General features: G+C 34.0%; 2 protein-coding genes across 4 annotated transcripts in view; both read left to right on the top strand.

Moving 5' to 3' along the window:
- Positions 1-3,344, top strand: part of LOC111631629 (casein kinase II subunit alpha-like) — a 28,865-nt gene extending 25,521 nt beyond the window's left edge. For both annotated transcript variants that reach the window (XM_023375917.1, XM_023375915.1), the window contains exons 10-11: positions 2,502-2,597; positions 2,688-3,344. In XM_023375917.1, coding sequence (XP_023231685.1) covers positions 2,502-2,597; positions 2,688-2,767 — 176 coding nt within the window. In that variant the 3' untranslated portion in view covers positions 2,768-3,344. The remainder of the gene's footprint in view (positions 1-2,501; positions 2,598-2,687) is intronic.
- Positions 3,345-7,316: 3,972 nt separating this feature from the next.
- The window catches only part of LOC111631624 (protein spire-like), a 28,347-nt gene continuing 16,712 nt past the window's right edge, over positions 7,317-18,951 (top strand). For both annotated transcript variants that reach the window (XM_023375911.1, XM_023375910.1), the window contains exons 1-6: positions 7,317-7,662; positions 9,829-9,863; positions 14,030-14,311; positions 17,897-18,022; positions 18,095-18,163; positions 18,230-18,385. In XM_023375911.1, the coding sequence (XP_023231679.1) occupies positions 7,332-7,662; positions 9,829-9,863; positions 14,030-14,311; positions 17,897-18,022; positions 18,095-18,163; positions 18,230-18,385 (999 nt within the window). In that variant the 5' untranslated portion in view covers positions 7,317-7,331. The remainder of the gene's footprint in view (positions 7,663-9,828; positions 9,864-14,029; positions 14,312-17,896; positions 18,023-18,094; positions 18,164-18,229; positions 18,386-18,951) is intronic.

Below are 18,951 nucleotides of genomic sequence, written 5' to 3'. Positions count from 1 at the left end.
ATTGAATATGTGGTGTAAAGTTAAGTGTAATTGACTTGTAGTTTTTGTTCTTGAAGTGCCATATATTTGCCTGGTGGTGAAAATTTGAACTAATTTTTATTCCCAGAAAACACTTTCCCACGGTTTGAATAGTGCATATACAAGTTTCTTTGGCTAGTGTCTGTTAGAACTGGATCCAGTGGGGTCGGTTTAATTATAACCACTCTATACTTCAAAATCATTTAATAGTATGAGATGTCTTCAAAGTTACTACAATTTGAAATCGCCTCCAAAATACCTGTATTAAGGCAAGTATCAGACCAGTCATGCTTAATTTTCAGCAGAATTTTCTTCTAGGAATCATATTTTTCTTAAACACAGATGCTGTGTGTCATGTATCTTCCATTTATCTAACATTTATTAAACATTAGTGCTGGAAATAGTGCACACAAGCATCTGAGTTTGTCAAACTGTTTTATCTTTTAGGAGTTTTCCTATTTTTCTGCGACAGATTCATTTTGATTTTGTTGCTTAATTGATCATATTGCCAAATACAATTATTTGGCAATATGATCGAAGTAAAATAGAAATTAGAGAAATCAATCCAAATCATTAATTAATAAACAATGTAAGAAACTAGTATTAAAACTTTCAAAATCTGTGCCACTTATCGGTACAAATAAGGAAATTAAATTACAATTAATTTGTTTGAAAATTTAAATACAGTAGAGCATCGATTAACCATCACATCAGTTAACCGACCGTTCTAGTCGGCAAATTTCAAATGTCCGCTAGTGATATGGCACTACAATATTTGTCTATGTCTTGGCTACTTTAATATTATTTCTGTTAAATTTTTGCATGTTTTAGCTGGCATCAACGGCTCGACCATTGAAGGGAGGCCAGTATTTAAATGAGACTTAATTTTCTAATTATGAGTGGTTGTTTGTTTCATGAGCAACAAAATAATTTAAAAATAATTTTTAACGATACAATAGCAACGTTTATTATTTAAAAAAAAATTTGTTAGGCTAAACATTGATGAAAATTCAACGTGAAGTTGGTTAATAGTGCTATACTAATAAACTAATTACATGGGATGTATTAATATCCTAATATACTATACTAATAATGTATTTTTTCCCTTCTTTTCAGTTATCCGACCAACCTGAGTCTCCAATTTAGTCGGATAATCGATGCTCTACTGTAGAAGCAGTGACCAAAAATTCTGCTTAAAACATAACTGCATTCACTTTAAATCTCTAATTCTGTTAAACTAGTAGACTGTGTAATTCCTTTTATATTAATCTTAACTGTTTATGAAAATATAAAATATATTTAAGTTTTTACTTTTGTTTGCCGTAATAATCTACAGGATAATTCACTCAGGATCGAACACTTTGTTCAATACATCCCAATTACACAGTCGCACTTGAATAACATATAATGTTAAAATATCTCAGTCGACTGCTTTGTTGTGAAATAAACATTCCGTTTGTTTATTGTGCTCGGCTTTTCAATTTCACATGCAGGTGTTTTACATAAGTGTTTAATCCCGAGCAAACCATCCTGTATTCGAATGCATTAAGATGTTTCTAGTTTGGACAGTGGATTTAAATCTAACTTTTTGGCACAGATGTTTATGGATGTTTGATTTTAATGGGTAGTTTTATGTTGGAGAGTGCTCCAAAAAGTTAAGATTGATACTGTATTTAATAATTAATGTGCAGTGTTAATCACTTAATTCAAATTTTATTATGTTAATTGTATATGAATTTAATAGGTGTTTAAAAATGTTATTGAAGAACTTCAGGAAAACAAGTTTATTTTGTAGTTGTATTATCAACATTTTAAGCATTCTTGGACATGATAAAAATTCTCTTAAAAGCTAGTATTAGTGATTTTTGTTCCAACTCATCTTTAAGGGGTACCAAGCTTATTGACAGATTTAGAAGATGGTGTATTAGAATCCATATTGTGATTCTATCACAGTGGTGTTGGTATCCCGAAAGATATACTTGAAAGCTCAATAGTGCTAGAGTTTAAGAGAGATTTCATTTTCGGTTTTCAAGAAATTGAGAAACATCTTAAGGTTTTCAATGAGAGAGATTGATTCGTAATATGTAGAGGTATTCACGATCCTTAGCTGTTACCACGATGTTGACTTTTATGACTGAAGTGTCACTTTCCCTATTTTTTCATCATTAGTTTTCATATTCTAGTGCACATTCTGACTTTTGGTAAACTTCCTCTAAGTAACAGTTGTCGATTATCCCGGAAAAGGGAGCAGAACCATTTTGTAATTTAAAAAATTATGGAAAGAATTCCTTAAAGACTTTGTCAACCAATAAAGCAGTGTAACAAGACGAAATAAAGATCACAAATTGTTTCGTCAAAATGCACGTTTGTAGTTCGTCGCTTTCGTGGAATGCGGCTCCTCTAAAAGGAGAAATGCTTTCCGTCATGAATATCCCTCATTTACATTACATAACTATTATTAATTGACAATTTTTATTGTTTAGATCCAGTTCCAAAAGACCAACAAACCAGAGTCATCGAAGGACAGAAGGTGCCTGCTCTCACCAATTTACCACCATCTATGCCTTTAGGCAGCGTTGGTGAGTGAAGATTATATTGATTATAATTGGAGAAAGCGAGGAATTAAGAAAATGATTTTTGATTTTTCTAAAATGTTTTTCCTTCTCTAGCAACAGAAGCACAAAGGTCCAACTCTGGTGCACCTACAATTCCACTTACCACTTCTAATACTGCAACCGTTCAGTCGTAAAACTCTTTAAGTATTCCTAAACATCACTCGTATCTCAGAGAAAAAAAAGCAAACAAAATTATAATTCTCACCCGAAAAAATGGCATCGCCCATTTTACTCTCAAAGTGATGTATGGATTTTCTAGAGACTGAAAAAAAAATTAAAAAAAAAATTTGTTGTATGTGAAGAAACTCCATCACTTCTTAGAAGAAAGTGTTTTTTTGATAGCACATCAAAATTAGACATTTATAAAAACTGCCAAGAACTCATTTCGATATTTGTAGTCACATATAAATTAGACAAATGTTTTAAAAAAAAAAAAAAATGTCTTTATTGCAAGATCTATGTCTTTTAGTGTTGTGTCCGAAGGTGCTTCTGAACATCTCGATGTACATTTTTCATTTCAGTCTTCTTTTTTATAGTGTGAAAACAGCAGGTTCACTATTTGTTACGGAAAAAAACTAAAAAAAAAAAAATAAGAAAACTTTTGCATTATGAAGGATCTCTTTTTTCTTCCCCATCCCCTCTCGAAAAGTGATTTGTACTTGTTTTTGATCTATTTGCAAAAAATAAACTTGGCATTATGTAGTAATGGAAGTTGCTTAATAATTTGGTTTTTATTTAATAAACTACTTATCGTTTAATTTTTACAATTCAGTGTCGTTTTTATGAGATTCTGCGATAAACTCGGTATGGATGTGGCTTTGAACCAGGCAGTCGGGACATTACCGGAGCCGTAGATAACTGGGAACAAGTCAAAGGGATTGATGGTCCATGTGCAAGATATAGCCCCCAAAATTGGCCTATCTGGCATTCCGATGACCCTCAAAAATGGTGTAAAATTTAAGAGTGAAAAAAAATCTAAGAGTTTCTCGAAACAACCATTTTCTACTTTACTAGAGATGGCTAAAAGTTTGTGTAAGACGTGAGAAAATTCATTTCACTGACTAATTTCAGTGGGTGCAATTGGAGTCACACTGCAAGCCTATTGTGTGTTTAACAAGCAGTTCGATCAGACATTCTAATAATTATATCTTGCCAAGGGTCATAGATATGGTTCCTTTCACCTGTTTTGGTCATCCAGTTGGAGTCCAAAATTTGGGATCCAAAACTGACAATTTCCACTACACACAGTCTCTAAAGTATTTGTGATTTCGCTAATTTAGTCATATAAAACATTTAAACGGAATTCTTATACAATGCACATAACTGAAGATGAAAGATTACCCAAGAAAACAAAATACCGATTGATAAAAGTATACATAAATTTCATATATTAGCTTAGAGGGTGATGACAATAGTTTACAACCAGTTTTGAACAGTAAAAAGTTATTTATTATAAATATTCTAAAGCCTTGTAGATTTTTATAATGTGCCGAGACTGCTGCCGTAATGCACAATTAATTCTTGGTGCACTTCTTTCCGAATGCTGATTTCTCTTTTCAGTCTCGCCGTGTCCTTGACGTTCTTCATATTTTTGTTTCATATATTCCCAGACAAAATAAATCATTAGCAAAACATCTGGAGATTTAGAGTTCTACTTTTCTGGAGCAAATACTCGAAATGTCTATCCATAAATGCTAATACAGCTATGTGCCAAATCTTTGGTGAAAGATAAAGCTGTCATTGGGATATTCATAAAATTTATTAACATAATTATTAATATATGCTGAATTGATTATCACTTATAATCAGTGAAACAGTCTTGTTTTGCCTTTAAAGCCAATTCCACCCCAAATCTCAATCTTCTGTATGACCTGAACTTTCAGTTTCATCTCTTGTCTACAATTTTTTCATCTGTTACGTAATATTCTATATAGCTTTAATGAATTTGACATGTTTCAATGTTTATTGAGTTAAGAGAGTGAACAAAGGTGCAAATGTTTCTTTTGTTGATTGGGAAATTAATATTAGGTGTAAACAGTAACATTTTTGCCTGCTGGAGTTGGTGTATTCAAGCTTGTAGCAGCTTAGTTTTAAGTTGTGATTTCAGTTTCAAAAGTGCGTACATTTTTGTGTGTTTTTATTGAGTTGTTGGTATATTTTCTCCATTTTTTTTTTCTTTTAAGGCTTGCATTAGTTACACTTTATCCTGCCTTTTGTAGTTCTTAATCCACAAAACAATACTTTTGGTTTAAAAATACTTGAACCATCCCAATGATGAGTTGTTGTTGTTTCTCTAAATAGAGGGGAGCTTTGGCTGTAAACTATCACCCTCTGTAGATTCGATATTAATATTGCAACCTACTGCATGAGAATTCTCGACATACTGGCATAATTTAGGCCAGCACATAATGTTGCAATCTTGTGTTAATTTATGTTGTTGAAGTCTAAGACGAGCAGTTATTTCATGAAAACACCAAATAGAATTTAATGCAGTTTAAAGATTAATAATTAAAAAATTAACAATTGTTAATACAAATGAATTTGAGCAAAGTATTCTGATGTGATGTGTTATAAAACTGATGCTTCAAAGCATCGAATATCTACAAATAAAAAAAGACCCTGCACAAACTTTAGGGGAAGTGGTCTAGGTGGATTTGCCAGATTTTTATATTTTGTAGTTCTAGTGAACAAAAGTTTCTATAGGCACAATAAAAAAAATGGAGTAATTTTTCAGTTATCAATCATCCAAATGCATAATTTGCACTCACCGTGATGCCCTAAATCTTATTTGCTTTAAAATATAAAATGGTACTGTACGTTCCTTTCCTCGCGAGAGGCTCACTCTGCGGACACTGTTATAAAGTATCGGGGAAAACGAGCCTCTCGCAAGAGAGGCACTCGTGTCACTTAGAAAAGTGAACCGTATATATCAGCATAATATGAAATGAATGGTGCAAGAATGAAACTTCGCACACAGATTTTTCCACAAGGAAATCTGTGTGTGAAGTGTGCCAAACATCAATGATGATTGAAAACATTTTATATTTTAAAGCATAGATTTAAGGATTCGTAAGGTTTTTTTTGGGTCTCAGATGCTCTAACTCGAGAACCGTCTCTCTTTATTTTGTGCCTACGAAGACTTTTGATCGGGACTGCTAAAACTACAAAATGTCAAAGATTTGGCGGACCCATTTCCCAAGGTTTGTGATGGTTCCTTAAAGTTGTTTTTATTGAAAAATGTGGATCAAAATGAAAATGAATTTTCTTTTCCTCCCTTTGCAATACTTTTAATTTATACATTAATTAATTAGATGAAAGTAACTAAATTTTTTATATTTAAAATCATTCTAGAAACACTTTTTCAAATAATTTATAGAAAATGAGTAATGTTTTCACAGTAATTATTAAATTCTTAATTAGAAACAATAATTAAATTCTATAAATGATCAAAAGATTTAAAACTTTTTACAATTTTTAAAGTACTAAAGTGCTGTTAGGAAGTAAAAACATCCAAAAAAAAAAATTATATTTCTTTTATTAATCTTACTTATAAAACAGCAAAGTTTTTTGTAGTTTTTTGAATTTAAAGTAATGAGAATTATCCAAATGTATTGTCGACCAAACGGAAGTCTGCCGTAGAGATCGCAGTTAAAACTTATTATAAATCCCATAATTACAGGCAGTACAAGTTGGCGAATCATTCGCATCCTTCATCCGCGCCGGCTAACTTTGTTGCCAGTCGAGCCAATTACGACCCACAATTGTGCCCGCTATGGGCCGTAAAGATTAGTACCGTGTAAGTTGATCAACCGAATACATCCACGCGTTGATTCTCTTATCAATATTTCCTTCTATACAAAAATTTTATAAACAATTACATTTGTATGACAAGGAAACTAAATTACAAAATGCATAGTGTAGTATCTAAACCTGATTTTACTTGGCATTCCCTACTGAAAGTACAGATCTATAATTATAGTGTATACATACACCACATATATATATATAAGACCTAAATAGAATTAATTACATAATTTGATGATACTTAATCACTGTTTGCATGATGATGAAGGTTGAGTTTTCCAGCATCATGTTAAGGCTTTAAAATTAATTGCAACAGCAGATTTAATTACATAATAATACCATGATTATTATAATCAACATATATACAATTTGCATATTCCTACTCATATTAATTTGCAGCCTGTTAGTGTTTCACATGGAAAGGTTTTTTTTTCTTGTTCTACCCACAGAGATTAGTGACCTTTAATTGCCAACTTTCCTAGTTTTTTTTTATTTTTTCGCTATCTTCGGATTTTATCTTATAAGACTCATGATATATTGTAAATTCGCTCCTTTAGCAAGCAATTTCTGGCCACTTTAATGTGTTTTGCACGAATCGCGGGCGACAGGAATCATTTTATCTAAAGAACTTGTCATTGTTTTGCGGGAGAGGAAACGTGCCATTGTATTCCTGGAAAGATTGCCATCAAATTGTATATTATTCAAATACAGTTTTAGTAAAGAACGGGCTTTCCATCAACGCGTACGTTGATGGAAAGCCGAGATGACGTCGCGTCGTGACGCATCTCTCGGATAAGGATCGCGGCTCTGACGTCAAATCGGCGATTTAAAAAAAATTCCCGGCGTGCTTTGCGGAGAGGCCGAACTTCGATTGCCCTCGGGCCGGTTTCCCGCATGAAGTGGGATTATCTATCTAATTTCGACGTTCTCCGCTTGGAGTCGCGTCGAGCAATTCTTCCTTCGAAATGGAAAATGGCGGCAGACGGGAGCTGCGAGCGATCTCGCCATCTCGACCGCGATGGATGTATCAGTCTGTCGGCCATTCTCGGCTCTTTTAATGCGCCGATCAGCGAGGAACAAGCATGGGCCGTGTGTTTTCAAACGTCACAATGCCTGAAAAAGATCTGGGAAGAGAAGGTGCCGTGTTTCTGCCTGACCAACACCGCACAGATCTTCATCCAGAGAGATGGTCAGGTATCCCGCAAGACCGCTACCTACACGTCGGGTAAGAGGTTTAATACGTATTATTATTAACCGGAAAAATAATTTAAAATTTTCTACGCTCTTTACTTAATTTTCCTTCCGTTTTAAACTAACTTACAAAAAAAAAATCTAAAAAATTACGCGAATCGTAGGTGTCACTCTAATCTATCTTCATTAACTGTACGTTCGGCTTCCCTGTTCGGCTCTCGAATCTCGCTTATTTTTAAAAAAAATCGGCGCCGGAAACCATAAAAATACGTAAAAAACTCAGAAAGAGGTCGTTAAGACGTAAAATTTTAATAATTGATCACTTATAGTAGGCGTTAAGCGTCATAAACGGCGAAGATTCGTAGCCATTCACGACTCCGTAGTACGGAGGGGAAGATGCCATTCAGGGGCGCATCTTTCCCTTCGTAGTATGTCGTTTTTACTCCATAATACGCTCGTTACCGTTAAATATTTTAGAATCTATCGCCCTAAGCCGATCGAACGGATAATGTTTTACTAAATAAATGCGTCACGTACGGTTTATTCACGTCCCCGTGATGAATTATGACTTGCCCGATTGTCACGACAGCATTCGATACTCCGACTTGTCGCGTTATGCGTTGGTAAAATAGGTCAAAGTCACTCGAAATTTATTTATTTAAAAAAAAAACCGAAAAAACTAGTAAATTGTCTTTATCCTTCGTTCGATATTTTTTAAAAAAAGAAGAGATTCCGAGTTATTTTCGCTGCAAATTATGGAATTCGGAGACACTCCAACTTCACTTCTACTCCTTGCGTGATGTATTGTTAATGGAAAGAATCTTCGCTATTTCGCTGTCATAATGGAATTTTTATATAATTTTTCTATTAATAAATTAAAAATTAATTTATTCGGCAATTTAAAAATGTATATAAACAGATTTTTTTGTCCTCCTTTGGAAGAATGTGTTATAAAATCCTGTATAATCTCTGGATGTAAATGTTAAATCGAAGGCGATTTAAAATTCATGGAGGAGTGTCTGAAGAAAAAGCTGTGAGGATGCCAATTTTTAATCCATACAAAAATTGAAAATAAGTGAATGCTGCCAACTAGACTTAATATATACATTAAAAAAAAAAGTATAAATTTATTTTATTTCCTTATTTATGTATTGGTTACAGAAATAATCCAAGAAATTCCAAAGAAAACCCTATAAATAAATGAAATATTTTAAGTAAAAACCTCAATAAACCACAGTCAAATACATAAAACACTAATAAATATTTTAATTAGGTTTATTAGGGTTTTTAATTAAAATACTTCTATAATTTATTAGGATTTTTGTTTGTTTTTTTAAAAGGATTTCAGAAGACATTACATAAGACCATAAAAAATAACACCTTAAAATGTATACATTTCATATACTTTTAGGGTTTTTAATTAATTAGTGTGTTATTTTTTAGGGTTTTATATATTTAATTATGAACTAATAAGGTTTTTAGTTCAAATACTTCAATAATTTATTAGGAATTTAATAGGATTTTAAAAATGGTATTAAAATTTAATACCTAAAACCTTAAAAAGTAATAAATTATTGAAATATTTTAATCTAAAAATATTCTATTATTTTATTATTGAAGTACAGTTTAAAAAAAAATATCAGAGTTATGTTAACAATAGGGAATATTTGTGCAAGGACACATTTAAATTTAATTTCATTCCACTCTTTTAGTAATCAAATACCATTTTTTACTTATCTCTCCCCTAAAACATTGATATTTTCTTACAGACACATTAAAGGGAGCCGGCTCTCTACCCCCCGAAAAAAGCAAGGGGGGGGAAGACTTTACTAGTATCTGGTGCATTAATTTCTTCCCTAACCTCTTCCGTTTACACCGAAGGGGGAGAAAGTGAAACTGGAATAACTGGACTTTAACACTGCTTTCGCCTACGGGACCAAGTTAGGTCTACGTCCTTTTCATTCACTTCCTGGCTTTACTTAGGCCCGGGGTTATTTTTGGTAAAAAGGTCGCATCCCTTAAAAACTAATCCGCTATTTTGACCGCTAGTTCACCTGTTCTTCCTTCGACTTCCGCCATTTTCTCACTTTTTTTTTTTTTTAGTGAAAATAACTCAAAAATCTTTAAAACTTTCGTCTTAATATCGATTTGACTCGATCTTAATTAAAAATTAAACGAATTTTTCTTCTTCTTCTTTCAGGATTCACGCGGCCACCTGCTACTACTGAATATAAGGTAAACAAGAATCAAAGGAAAAAAGTATTTATATGTTTACTTGCTTCTATAATTATCTACATTAAAAGTAAGGGAGAAAAAATAGAATATTGATCTTATTAACAGAGAGACAGAACGATTTTATATATATATACTAAATACTAAAATATCAAATTACACGCGCGGGGTAGGCCAAAAATTAGTTAACCGAGCTCCGGTTAACCGACTTTTGGACCACCCCGAACGTTAATTAATTTTTTTTCACGTCTCTCTTCGGTAATGGTTACGTTTGAACTTGTTAAAATACACTTAACTTCTGGAGTTCGTGCCTTATTTTGAGGGTTTTCCAACGGCGGGTTCGCGATCCCCCGGGAGGGTCGAGAAAGCGACTCCTAGTCGGCACGTGCCTTCCGGTGTCTCGAGAGGAAATGGCAAAATAAAAAGGAGGAAATTGCAGTTTTTTGAATGAAACCGGTGTTTTTTTTTATTGGAAGAAATTCGGCCGCGCGTTATGGCTTGGTGGGGCGTACATAGGCAAATTCGAATTAGGGGGCTCCGCGTATGTATCGGTACAATGTTGATTTCGGACATTTACCTTAGAGGAAATTTTTTGCGAGAAATATTTTCTTGGTTTGGGGCAAAAAATACCAAAAGAAATTCAAAGGTAACTCCGTAAAAGTGCTTCTTGTTTACAGTAGAGGTTTTACGATGAGCGAAGCCCCCCTGGGCAGTTGTATACCCCCGAGGCCTCTTTCGTACGTTTACATCATATAAAGGCCGTATCGTAAGATATTGTAAAAAGTTTACGTTCTTAGTACTGGATCTAGTTCCCGTATCGATAAATATGTATTTGTGTCCGAGGCCCTTAATTAAAAGCGTCAGGCCTCATACAAAACTCGTGCTTAATTTGCCTAAAAATGCTAACGCTTGTTTATGAAAGGTATATTATCGTGGCAATGTGGATTGTAGGATTACTGGGATGCGGAAGCACAACACCTGGCGATCTGTCAAGGGGGGACTTTCTGTGGGAAACGTTAGACACGTGAGGAAAAGCCGGAAAGCTTGCTTCACGTGACCGACCGTTGATGAGGTGCGAACTCGCGACCCAAACTACTAGTGTTCTATGGTTCCGTACTGTGTCCATGATGATGTGAAGTATGAATTCGTGGAAATTCTACAGTTATGATTTTATAATTACGTGCAACAAAGGGAAAGTATGGCGGTCGGTCAAAAAGTGAACCCCCTCCAAGAATTTTACATTTCTGTGTGTGTGGGGAGCAGGAATTCTGTTCACCCACTTTGAAGCTTAATAACTCCCGTGCTTTTTGTCGAGAATTTCAGAAATTTTGCGTGGAGGTTTGTGTATTAGAGGAATCGTTGCTATTAAATTTTGGTGGTTAAGGGTCGAGGGGATGGGAGATGGGGTTCACGTGACTTAATGAAGATTTACTCGTAATTTTTCTTCAATTTAAACAGTATTTTCTACGAATGTTTGCTTGAACCAAAATCTGATGGCTTGATAACCTTGAGGTTTCATTTTTTTTTTATTCATTGAGGTGAAAGAACTTTTTCTGAAAGTATTTAACGGAAATGCATTTTCACGCTATGACATTGTGTATACTTTCGCTTTTTATACAGTGATTAATAGCAGGAAACAATGCAGGCATTTAACGTTACGGTAGGGGCTTTCGTCTCTCAGATTGATACAGCTTTATACAGTAAAACCTGTTCAAAACGAAACCTGTCTAAACGGGAAAAATGTCGGTATCGTGCGATTCCGATTTACACAGGTTTTACTGTATGCTTGTTTATCACTTATGTGAATACACACATCGTAGTGCACCCCTTTGGGTGGCGTGTTTTGTACAGAAACCTTTGAATCACTGTGTATAAAATATCATTTGTGGGTTTTGTTCTATAAAATGAATGATAGAGAGTACAGGATAGGCCTGTATTCGCCGGATAGGAAATTTCCTATTGTATCTGGAGATAATTAACGGAGATTTACATTATTTTGGTAGAATAAGATCAATAGAGTTTTCATCTTATATCACGTTACAATTGATTTATTTTTCTTTTTGTTAAATCTAAATAAATCTCTGTTTACAACTTTGGCCAATGGCCAAGTCCTACTTGTTTTCGTTTAAAACAAATTTTATTCAAAGGTTGAATGATAAAAATCTAATTAACTATCAAGTTTTTAGAAGATTTTATAGTGTTTACATGCTCGAAACTATAGTTTAATTTGCTCTGAAATTGTGTCGGCCTGTATTATAGAAGGTCTATGCAGCATGATATGAGTTTATTCTTCGGTACTCAATTGTCTTGCCATAAATAAATCTCTTAGATATTTGGCCGAATATATTTACACATACATTATTTTTTTGGAGTACAGCTTTTATGTAAAATATTCAAATACAGTACTACACTTTGGAGTTACCGCTTAAGCTTTGTTATTAATTTTAAAAATAATCTATACTTTCAACGCGTTGCCTAGTAAACCTGCAGTTTTACTAGCGCTTTAAGCCTTTAAAGTGTTAGTATAACAAAATTTGGAAGCGCCGAAGACAAAATTCAAGATGGCTGCCACGAACGGCTAAGTATTTTCAGAATTTATTTTTAGAAAATTGCGCGTTATCACTGGCTAATTTTTTTTTAAATAACATCAGCCGTAATTTTGCGCCATTTCCGAGTGAAAGTTTCATTTTATTTTATATAAAAATAAAGTTTATAAATTGCAAAGCGGCGCTGTTTTCCTTGGAAAGCCTAAATCGCTTAAAGCGACCTCTACGGGTTTTCATACAGCTGGACGATCAAAACCAATGAAATAAATCGTTTCATTTGAAACGTACTACGTCATCCAGTTGAAAGTCGATTTACCTGGCAACACGGCCGATAGCTAAGGGCAGTTATCCGACAAAAATCTTACTGCGCAGTCGTGTTACTAATAGCAACGCAAACAAAATGGAGGAGCGAAAAATGAGTCAACGAAAGCGTGAATCTATATTTCTGCCGTAAAGACGTTATTATTTTAGTTTTTTAAACTCTACACCTGTGAGCCTCATTTTAGCAAGCCCATTAAGGGTTTGTCCAGGTATCCCATGGGTTTTTGGATCCCATCCTCATCATCTGGTTGCCTCATACCCATAATGGGTTTGAGGCAACCAGGTGATGAGGAATGAGGATGGGACTAAACATATCTGGACGGACCATCCCACAAAAGCCCTTCTGGGTTTTTTCAACTTGTCTGGATTCGGTCGTGGGTCTCGCCAAGCTTTAGCTATTCAGCCATCTATTAATACAGTTTAAAACATTATCATTGACTTCATAATCAGTAATTGAAAATAGAGTTCTTGTTGGTTTGGCACTGTTTTAGTTGGGTTACCAAAGTCCATTAAGAGTTTGTCTGGGTGGTGAGGGGTGAGGCTCAATGTATCTGGATGGACTATAGCTCAAAAATTTCTGGTGTTTTTCAACCTGATTGCGTTCAGTCCTGGATCCCTTGGATTGGTAGAACTCAGGGAGGTGAGGAGGTCCTGTCCTCACCATCCAGAGGCAGCTGGATGGTGAGGACAGGATCCAACATATCCAGTACAAACTGCCTTCAAAAAGTTCCTGTGGATTTTTCAGCCATCTGGATTCGTTTATGGGTCCTTGATGCAGTAGGCAAACATCCTAACTGCTCATCCATTTGGCTGTTTAGCACTACGGTACTGGACTATTTGATGGACACGTGACAGTTTGGTTGTATGAACAGCTGCACTGTACAGTGCAGCTGTTCATACAATCAAACTTTCTATTACAGTGCAGCAGTTCACCCAGTCTCCTTTTTAATGGGTACTTGGAGGACAATCCCTGGGGAAAGGTATAGGCTGTGTTGGCCACTTAATCCGCTTCTCTGGCCAGGCTACAAATAGGATGGATCGTACGTTCTGTCTGCCTGATGTCCCTTTGTAGTGCACTACAAGGAACACTTTTTAACTGAAAAAGAGGTGATTCTGTTGAACATATTAATATATCAATATTTATTGCTTTGATATGAAAGCAAAACTGTTGAATTAATTTTAATTAAATAGATGTATTTAATTATTAAATATACAGTCCTTTAATAGAATACAAAGAGTTTAGATATATCAATTAGAGTTGTTATATTTTGTATTCACTCTTGTCATATTTATTTATTTCAGCTAGTAACATCACTAGGAATTACATTATTTCATGCACTGGATTTCGGTTTATGCGAAGAAGAAGAAAGATCTCTCAGTCCGTCGCTAGAATTATTAATTGACAGGATGACCTCGGCAGATCCCGACGACGACAGTCATGCTGATGATAGTTCTAGCTCGGACGACGAAACGGCTTCGCAAAATGTAGACGAAGGAATTGAAAAAGATTCCGAAGAGGACGACATGTCGCTTAGCGAAACGGGACACGAAAAAGCCGGTCTTACTTTGGAAAGAGTTTTAGAGGTAAATAATGCTTTATAAATAATTTGGAATTAAAAAATTAAATATTTGCTGCATTATTATTATTTTTTTTTAAATTGAAAGCTGTAATCTTTCTATGTATATAGAGAAAAATGCAAATTAAATTTTATATTATATTGTTAACGTGGGCCTCCACTGGAGACAAATGGGTTATTTGTCTCCACTGGATCTGGCTTTCTAACCGAGTGCATGGGAAGGATTTGGAAGTTGGAACCTTTAATTAATTTCCTCAGGAGTGTTGGAAAATTCTATTCTCTATATTTCTCCACTATATGAGATCCCAGCGGTATTATAATTTAACTATATCCCTTTATTCCTCCTGGAAAAGTTGCAGCAGTCATCTACGATTGTTAAATATATTCAGTTTTATTGTTGCCAAATTACTTCAATAAAATTTGTCTATTTGGGTCCACGCTTGTTTGTTTATTTGCAACTACTCCAAACAGACAAACTCATTAAACTATTATTTGACAATGTGCCAAACACTTCTTGGTAAACAGAAATATTTTATGAGAATTTGCCAAAACTTTTATCGCCGAAGAAAGATTACGTATGTATATAAAATCGGTGATGTACTAAGGGAGATAATGTCTCACGATTTGTCTCGAATGACGGTTCAGAGGGTGCCTTTGTGAGAGTCAAAACAATAGTAGAGATTTTTAAACTAAAAGTAAAATTTGCTAAACTAAGTAAAAAAATTCTTAGAATCCGCTAGAGGGGTTGCGAGTGTGGAAATCCATTTAAAATGTGCTAGCGTATGACGTAGAATTCTGAGTAATTTTGTACAGGAATTGAGTGGTTAATAAAAAAAAAAAGTTGACTAAAACAAACGAACTTTTTCAGTTCATTTTAAACAAGAAATAAAATAGTATAATAACTGCCAAAATAGAATAGAATTTAATGCATAAAATAAATTGAGCTGTTTGAAATAAACCATAATATGCAGCTCGTTTGGCAGATCATGGGCCAAACTGTAAAACCGTGCAGCAACAGGAACAGGTCCATTTAATTAGTGAAGGGAACAGATTATTTGATGAAACTCCAACAAGGTCTAATTGAGTATTGTGTAAAATATGTGACCAGGCAATACATTGTATCAGACTAGGCAAATATTTGGAATGAGCCATCGTTTACTGGAAGCGTACAAAGGCCCCTAAGCTTACAGAGAAGCACAAGTTGGCACGACTGAAATTTGACTGAAAATACCAAACATGGGATGCTGAATGGCATACAAGTCGTCTTCAGTAATGGGCTAGATGGCTGCCAATACCATTTAAGAAAAGAACAAGAACCATTCATCAGTCATATGTCTGGTGCAGGTTCTGTGATAGTTTGGGGTACATTCAGCTTCAATGCACAGACTGAAATCATATTTATTTCTGGCCAGCAAAAAACTAAGGAATATCAGGATACTTCAGAAATCATCTATTATTATTTAAACCAATTATTGGTGGTCAAAATTGGTTGTTTCAACAAGATAATGCCCCTATTCATACAGCAAAGACCACCAAGTCTTGGTTTCATTCAAAGGATATAACTGTTCTTGACTGGCCAGTGTGCATCCCAGATCTCAATCCAATTGAGAATCTGTGGGGACTTCCAGCATAAAGGTTTACAGTGGTGGACAACAGTTTAGCACTGTTAATGAATTTAAGGTGGCCATCGGGAAGCATGGGAGAATATTCAAGATAAAACATGCTAAAATCTTATCAATTTCATGAAGAATACTCTATTTAAGCTAATAAGTAAAAAAAAATTTGGCAGAACCAAATACTAATTATGAGATTATGGTGCACTTTTTCGAGAATTGGGATTTTTTTCTATAATTATCTGGCTAAGCGTCTTGTTAACTTATTATTTGACAATTTGCCAAACACTTTCAATTTTGTCAAATTTAAGTTTAAGAAAACAATTAAATACACAAAATTAGATTATCACTCCAAATTTATTTTGTTACTTATTGTGTTACTTACAAAGTATCAATATTACATATCTAAGAATGATTTCTATCTTACGAACATTAACACAAATATTTAAGGCCCATTACGAAAATAAAATTTAACTTATGTCTGTAAATTAGATTACTTTTCGTGTTCTGTTAGACTATTTTCTCATAGATCAGTATTATCGTTGTTGGCCATTGCTTAAATTTGAGCAAAGATGGATAGTTTTTATTTCAATTTTGGAAGCTAGCTGTAGAAATGTGGATTTACTTTAAGATATAAGTACGCGGCAATTGGCAGTGAGCTGTTCTGTGGCGTAGTTGCCTTGCGCCACGACTCCCTCTTCTTACGGCCAAATCTCATCTCGTCTCCTATGTAAGACGGTGGCGCAGTTTAAATTACAAAGCCATGGAGCATCTCAAGATCAGTACAAACATTTTTTATTAGGTTAAAATACACAGTCTGAAATGCATTTTGGATGTATTAGTTAATATCAAATTATTGTATGCTTTATTCTTTAATTATAAAATTTAAATATTAAGTAAACAACATTTGTTTATAATATCGTACTTACTGGTGTGATAAGTCCTAAAATGTTTAAGAAACTGGTTAATTTATCACAGTTTCAGGTAGTAACAAAGGGCAAAAAGTAATGAATAGTAATACTTTACTAATTTTTAAAAAAAATCTTCAAAATATCTGAAAACTTGAATGATAAAAGTACTACGACAATAAATACAAGTGGATACGAAAAACAAATTAAAATTCTGTTAATAAGTGTTCTTATTCTATTAATTACAATGCACGAAAAAATTTTGCTAATAAAACAGAAAACATGGCCCTATTTTAAGTGTACGATGATTAAAAGGTAGTAATTACTTCTTGCGATTTACCAAACAATGAAATGCTATTGAAGGTTTGAAAAGTCCCATTAATCTCTTGTTAAGATGCCTATTGCAGTTGTTAATTTTGATCTTAGCATAGGATCTTTTGTAAAAAAAATAAGAATTTTAGTTTTGCACCCTCTACATTTGTGTTTCTTGACCTTTTTCTCATCACCAGCTGGTAAAATTATGTAGACCAGTAGTTATATGCAGCTATGAATTATGCTTATACCACATATATTCGGTAGGTAGCAAAGTACCTACAGAAATCCTAGATTAATGTTTAAATATTATCCATAATCAACTGCACCAGTGTTGGAATGGTCTATAATTGTTTTGTGGACCAGCAGTTGAAAAATATGGCTCTAGATTATGTCGTCATAAGTGAGTACATCACCATTTCAATGAATATAATGATAATAATTCAAAACAATTTTTCGTTATTACTTTGCCATTTTCAATTCTGCCAAACTGAGTAAGAACCCAGATTCACACCCCACAGATTCGGTCCTGGATAGAACCAAAGGCCATTCTAAATATTGTCCGAAACCTACCTTTATGAATATGTACATTTATCAGTGTACGATAAATGGAATCAGTGTACGATTCCATTTATCGTACACTGATAAATGGAATCTGAGAATAGGTTTCTTTAATTTGATTTTCTAAATTTTAAATTAATTTCTGTTAAATTAAAATGTTAAAAAAATTTTTTTAAATGGATAATTAACATTTTACAGATGTGCATGGCTCGGCTGTCAAATCCGCATCAAGCAGACAACCATTACAAAGCCGTCTGTAGAGCATTAGTGGCAGAAGTGCAAGAGTTATCGACGTTTCTCGAGAAAGTATCGCAAGGAACGAAAGTAGGTTTTTAAACTTTTAAAAAGTTAAATGATTGTTATTATTTTATAAGTTTGCTTATCGATTTGATAAAGGAATTATTGAAAAATTCGCAACAAGAATCCAATGGCACTAATCTCGACTGTCTTCAAGTTCAGGACTGGGTAAATAAACATTAAAATATTTCACGAATACTCATGTATGATATATGTAGAATTTCTGTACTTCAGGCACGCTTATGGATGCAAGTCATCAGAGAACTTCGTCAGGGAGTTAAATTGAAAAAGGTGGATAGCGCTCCGCACCCTATCGAATACGAACTCACGCCTTACGAAATGTTATTAGATGATATCCGTGCTAGGCGATACAAACTAAATAAAGTTATGGTAATGTCCGATTTATTTATTTATTTTTTAACTCTTTCATACTACAAGTAAAATTTGTGACAAGATAAGCAAGTTATCATTCAATTTGTAAAGTTTATTTTATATAATAATAAAAGAAATCATTTGAAATAATTATTAAATACAATCATGGAGCCATATTTGTCGGCATGTACTATTGGGATAATTCCGATAGCAAAATGTTTGTAAACATAATTGTAAACAATCAAAACATAATTGTAAACAATTATTATTCGATTCTGCTCCTGGCAGTTTATCATCAGTTAAAGCAGAAAACAATACTTCACAAAGGAAAACATGCTTCATAAAAGTGTGTTTTATATTGTCGGAATCACTAGTGCACGTTCCTAAATACCTTCATTAGCCAGGTTGAGGCTGAAGTTTTAAATGCAAAAACGTGTACGTTTTTGCGTTTAAAACTTCGTTCATTGTCGCTTTCCTGTAAGCCTAGAAGTTTGACAATGGCGTTTGGAACATCAGTGAAATCATGCTTGACAATCCAAACACCATTGTCAAATTTCTAGGCTTACAAGAAAGTGGCGCTGAAC

The sequence above is a fragment of the Centruroides sculpturatus genome, unplaced genomic scaffold (assembly GCF_000671375.1).
Source record: "Centruroides sculpturatus isolate CEXI.00-Female unplaced genomic scaffold, Cexi_2.0 scaffold719, whole genome shotgun sequence".
Lineage (NCBI taxonomy): Eukaryota > Metazoa > Arthropoda > Arachnida > Scorpiones > Buthidae > Centruroides > Centruroides sculpturatus.
The sequence above is the reverse complement of the archived record's forward strand: the minus strand, read 5'-3'. Positions and strand labels throughout refer to the sequence as shown.